At 36.8% G+C, this 6,295-nt stretch overlaps 1 protein-coding gene across 1 annotated transcript; it reads right to left on the bottom strand.

The window, feature by feature from the left end:
• Positions 1-364: 364 nt before the first annotated feature.
• LOC132144693 (transmembrane protein 74) lies at positions 365-4,478 on the bottom strand. Its single transcript, XM_059555246.1, has 3 exons — positions 4,013-4,478; positions 2,547-2,674; positions 365-1,639 (listed from the first exon to the last, which is right to left on the bottom strand). The coding sequence occupies exon 3, from the start codon at positions 1,588-1,590 to the stop codon at positions 736-738; it is 855 nt and encodes a 284-aa protein (XP_059411229.1). The 5' UTR covers positions 1,591-1,639; positions 2,547-2,674; positions 4,013-4,478; the 3' UTR covers positions 365-735.
• Between the last annotated feature and the right edge of the window lie 1,817 nt (positions 4,479-6,295).

The following is a 6,295-nucleotide window of genomic DNA, read 5'->3' as shown; positions in this document are numbered from 1 at the left end:
ATACTCTCTAAATAAACTAAGCCCACAAAATTTAGATCAAACCTCCCTGGTGCGCATTAACATTACCTATGCTGTTGCAAAGCTGTTTATCGTGTGTATTTTTATGCAAATGTGAATACAAATATATATATTTGAGTAGCTTCAGAGGAACTGGAATAAATCTCTGTCCCACCTGATTGGAAAGAGGTTTTCATTCGATGACTGATGATAAAGTCAGTCAGACAAAGAAAAGAGAAAAAAAAAAAGAAAAAGGAAAAAGCCTTTTTCTTTTCCAATGGGAATACAGGCTAAATAGGACACAATTGTACATTTGGAAAGTTAGTCGAATGATCATATGAAAAAAAACTGAGGCTTATATAACTGCACTTGCAAAGCATGCTGTATATTTACATGAACATATGTTTTGGAAAAATGCACAGACTCACACAAATATATTTTTTAACATAAACAGTACTCAAGTCCATGTTGGTATGTTACATTTTGTCCATTAAATGCGAAGCAAAAGGGGTAGAATTTTATCCTGACTGGATTTTGTTGTTTTGTCCCATTGCAGTCAAGTTTATTAGACTCACATTTAGCAGTAATATAGTAGTTTAAAGGTAAATTTAGACGTTATTAAATTAACAATATTGTTTTTTAAGTATTTTAATCTGTGTTTTACAGTGTGTCATCCTAGATCACAGTATAACAAAGCTGTTTTGATCATATTTTCATATGGAGATGCTGATCTCAGCTTCAACTTAAGACTTCAACAGGACCTTCATCTTCATCAAGGGACAAAAGCGAAGGAGCTCCGGTCGGGTTCGCTGCACATCTAAAATTCATAGAGCCATAGAGTCTGGCTTGGTGCTTGGAGTAAGCAAATGCTTGTCTCCTGATCATCTCCCCTTTATACATGGAGATCATCAACAGGGTTGACAGTACCACACCACCGAGTGTGAGGAGGCACAGTCCTGCAATCACACACCTGTCCAGGTGAGCACCCACCCGGGCGTTATCTCTCTCCAACCGCTCCATCTCCCGGGCAGAAACTGTATCGGGATTCACCTTGACGTCACGTGGGACCGTGTAGGAGATGACAACCAAGGAAATCCCAGTAACTAAAAAGGTAACAGCACCTATGAATCCATAATCCACTGACTTTTCTGATGAATCCACCATGAAATCGTCAACTGACAGCAGGGAGCATTCTGGGTCGCCTTCTTGGAGATCTTTGGAAGAATTCCAACTGAAGTTGTCATAGTTGGTCTCATCTGCTAACAACTGACTGTCTTTATGGTCAGTAAAGTCAGCCACACCAGGAAAAGCTGTTTCAAACTGCTCATCGTAACATACCTCAATTTCTTCATCAAATCCCCATTCATTGAGTTTGCAGAGTCGTCCAATTGGCAGAGTCGCTGTCCATGGTTCTGAAAGCCTGTTCGCCTCATTAACATTCTCCTCCAGATATGCCTGGCAGCACTCTTCATTGGAAAGGACCCTTTCATCTGCACACACTGAGTGATGACTTTGCTGGTATTTTAGGGACCAGTCAAGGTGATCTGTCTGGACAGCGTCTTGACCACAAAAGAGGACTTTAAGATCAGCCATTTGTACTTCTATTCATATGTTCATCTCATAGCATGCTGGCTTAGCACCCCTGCAGTATGACAAGGAAGACAATAGTCTATAACAGGCAATAAAACCATTTCATTTTAAATACAACAAAAAATATTAAATACAACACAAATATTTTGAGGGAAAGGAATTTATGTCAGTGTAATTTGTCAAAGTCTTAATGGCAAAACTGGTATCAACAGAACTACCAGGTTCAATTGTTTACTTTAATATATAAAATCCATAGCAGAGAGAGAGAGAGAGAGAGAGAGAGAGAGAGAGAGAGAGATGTCATGTTTGACCATGGGAAAGGGTTGCAACCCGTTTCAGTGTGATTATATTGGATTAACAAAGATGAAACTGACAATTGTAGTAACTGCTGTATGTTTTATGTGTTTCTATAACACATTTATGCACGAAATTTAAAATGACCCAAGGTATTACAGTCCATATAATGTAATCAAAACTCACCCTGGTAACGACAACACTGATTATACTTGACATTTACATTGTTTACAAATATGTTATACATTTCTAAACTAATTAGAAGCAGGTAATTAATGTGTGATAATATTATTTCAAATGTTTCGAAGTCTATCAAAATCTTAAAATCGTTTAAGTTGGAAAAGATATTTTTAGTTAAAGGGTGAATACATACTTTTTAAGTAGTATTTTGTGTCATAAATCGTTTTCACGACCAAAAGTGCGTTTTAACCAATCAACAATACAGTACTTATAATATTTCATCTCTAATATTTCATCTCAAGAGCTAAACGACGCGTAAACATCAGCACGCAACCGAATAGTGAAGCGTTTCCTGGTTTTCAATCGTAAAAAAAAGTAGTCAGCATGAAAAGCACTCGAAAAGATGTTGCCTGTGTTATGTCTCAACTGTTTTATCGTTCTTTTCTTGTCACCTTAAACTCACAAAAAAATAAAGCATCGCCTACCTTCTCCAAGCAGCGCCTCGCTGGCATTCCTGCAGGGCTCACGCTCCGTTAATTAAGCGAAGCTCGTCCTGTTCCACCCGCGCGCCGCGCTCAGGTCGCCTCAATGCTCCGTGAGCCTCTAAGACAAGCTGCACAGACGAGAGGCGAGAGAGACGAGGAGGAGAGGAGGGAAGAGAGGGAGGTCGTGGGGGAAATTAAGTCACTTTCCATTCCACACTTTCATGCTGTTCTCCTCGTGAAATGTGTGTCTGTGATGCTCCCTATACAGATCGCATGCACAAGCTGAGTGCTAAATGAATTATCCCAGAAATTAACATCATTAAAACATTATTGAAAGTACAGTTTAGGAAACATCCGATGACGCCAATCCGCTGAAATAAATCTTTGATTGCTTTTCATAATACAATGTTACAATACACTATGAAATCTTAATACTGAATTATTTTGTTTGTTTGTTTGTTTTATTTTTGAAAGACGGAAAAATTAACTGTTTATTTTTTTGGGAAAATAGAGTTCATTTAACATACTGTTGTCACAAAGGAACCTGCTTATCACCCAGATATAGGTTTAACTATATCAATACTTTAAAGATAATGGTTAATAGGTTTGCATGAGGAAGATCAGGCCAAATTGTCACAGGGGGAAAATGTCACAAAGCCTGTATCTTAAGATTTTGAGTCTATTTGCAATAGGTCTACGTGAGACCAGTGTTAGTTTTCATACATTTTATACTGAATATTTTTTATTTGTTTGTTTAATATTTGAAAGTCAGTGTTTCCAATGTTATTGCCAAATAAAAAATAGCTATACCATTTTATTTAACACATTTGAACCTATAGTAGGGTAAGCTGCCACAATGAAACCTGCTAATTATATAAATATATAACTGTATCACTACAAAACATTTAGTAAATAAGAGTATATAGGGAAGATCAGGAATACTTGTCACAGGGGGAGGTTGTCATAAAATCTGTATCTTAAGATTGAATATACATGCAATATACTGCATGCATTAAGGAGACAGGGGCTAGTTGTCACACATTTTATGCTAAACATGTGTTGTTTGTTTTATTTTTGATTGTCTGTTTCTGGCACAAATCCTAACGTCTTGGTTTCAAAAAGAGTTGTTTCCAATGTAACATACAAAGGTAACTAAATTTTACAAATCAGTGCAACAACTAGCCCTAATCTGAGATTTATGAAAAATACACCTGTATACTTGTATATCCATGCCTATACACTATATAGTGAAAAGGATTTTGCCCATCAAAAAAAATGATATTATACAAAGATAATGCAGGTAAATATAAAACGCGATTATTTATTTATTTACCTTTATTTAACCAGAAAATAGGCAGCACATTTAGTTACACATAAAACAAAATATGTTTGTGTACATACACAAACATACACAAAATACCTCAAATGAAGATTTAATTTATTTATTAAAGGAAAAAAGTCCAAACCTGTAATGTTGTGGAGAAGCTGAGGGAACGGGCAGAGGCAAGGATCTGTGTGCAGACATTTCATGGAAAAGCTAGAACAAACAATAAGTCAAAAACCATAGGCAACAGAGAACAGAATGACGTGCAAACAGACTACTCACAACTTACAAAGAACTAAAGAAATACTAGGGCTGTATATACAGGAGGCTAACAAGTTAAGATAAGATACAGATAAGATACGATACAAACAAGCACCAAGTCCAATACAAGGCACAGGAAAAAAAAAAGAGCTGATTTGTGAGGACACGCATATTTTCTGAAACCAAAATAAAACTGAACACCTCAAAATTGCACAAACAAATACAATATCCTTCAAAATGGTCTTTCAGTGTAACGGATAAATAAAATAATGTTAAGAAAAATGTAAAAGTCAAAGCCTTTTCATCGGATTTGCTGGTTTCGGCCTCATTGACAGCTGCAGTCATGTCCACATCTCATTTATAAAACACCTGTGATTCACAATTACTGGCTAAGAAATTCTAATTCACATAAAGTAACCTCTCGTTGACAAGTTTGGGTAAGGGCAAAATGAACAATATACAGTACTTTCAGTGCCCTGTAGTTGGCGATATCGCATCTTTTGTAGCATAAATAAACTGCTTCAAAAAAGCTAGGAGCCATGCAAAATGTAATGTGTAACTGCAACACTCGTTCCAAATGTAGTGGACTAAAGAGTAAAAGTTGCTAATTTCTTTGGTACTCAGCACAACTACAAAGTACCCGGAAAGATACTTAAGTACAGTAATTAGTTATATTTACTCAAGTACTTTACACCTCTGGCAAAAACAGCATCCATAGGAGAGTTCAAAGGCAAAAGCCACTGTTGACCAAAAAGAACACAAAGGCTCATCTCACATTTGCCAAAAAATTATTATCTGGGATTATCCCCAAGACTTTTGGGCAAATATTCTGTAGACTGATGAGAAAAAAGTTGAACTTTTTTGGAAGGTGTGTGTCCCATTACATCTGGTGTAAAACCAACACAGCACTTCATAAAAAGAACATCATACCAACAGTTAAATATATTGGTGCTAGTGTGATAGTCTGGGGCTACTGGATGACTTGCCATAATTTATGAAACCATGAATTCTGCACTCTATCAGAAAATCCTGAAGGAGAATGTCCGGTCATCAGTTTGTGACCTCAATCTCAAGCGCACTTGGATTTTGCAGCAGGACAATGATCCCAAACACACTAGCAAATCCACCTCTGAATGGCTCAAGAAAAACAAAATTAAGGTTTTGGAGTGGCCAAGTCAAAGTTCGGACTTAAGTCCGATTGAGATTCCAATGTGGCTGAATTGAAACAGTTCCTCCACAGCGATGTGAAAGGCTCATCGCAAACGCTTGATCGCAGTTGCTGCTGCAAAGGGTGGAACAACCCAACAAAGATTACTTTTTCACGTAGTGCCAGGCAGGTTTGGACAGCTTTTTTCCCTTAATAAATGAAATCATTATTTCAAAACGGCATTTTGTATTTACTCAGGTTATCTTTGTGTAATATTAAAATTAGTTTTTTCTAAATCTTTTAAGTGTGAGAGATATGTAAATATATATATATATATATATATATATATATATATATATATATATATATAAAACAGGAAGGGGGCAAAAACTTTTTCACAGCACTGTATTTACTTTATGACACTTCAGCAGAATGACTATGTTGATAAGTCATGTATTTATTTATTTTTCTGAACGAGCACATGACTTCACAAGCCACATGATGACCCCTTGCTGTTCGCTGGCATGATGCCAGCTAGTGTTGTGTATGTTTAGGTGGTCATAGGTCATATCAGAGTTTGCCTCACTGAATTCTCAGTGAAAGCTCAACGTGTACTAATGCAATCTCCTGCTAGTGCACTGAATTAAACAAGACTGGTGACATCAGCTGGTTAAAACACATGAAAGACATTGCTTTGCTCCAGAGGCTGAAACATTTCTAGAGCATAAACTGTGAAATTGACATTTATGAGAATTTGCCCCCTGTGTGTTCAGATCTTACATCTCTCTCTCTACCATGAGCTACATGTTGCATTAAGATGACTTGAGAAAGGAGCAGCAAGCACACAGAGACGTCTCCATAAATGACAGCTAAGATGGCCTCTATTCAAAATCAGCCAAGAGAGCTGCAATGCTCACAGTTTAGTTGACAAAGCGTGAACATCATAGAACCTTTCTAACAGTCAATTCACACATGCTACTTTTTTTACACACATGCAAGAAAGCTTTATATCAATGT

The sequence above is a fragment of the Carassius carassius genome, chromosome 8 (assembly GCF_963082965.1).
Source record: "Carassius carassius chromosome 8, fCarCar2.1, whole genome shotgun sequence".
Lineage (NCBI taxonomy): Eukaryota > Metazoa > Chordata > Actinopteri > Cypriniformes > Cyprinidae > Carassius > Carassius carassius.
This window is presented reverse-complemented; position numbering and strand designations above follow the sequence as displayed.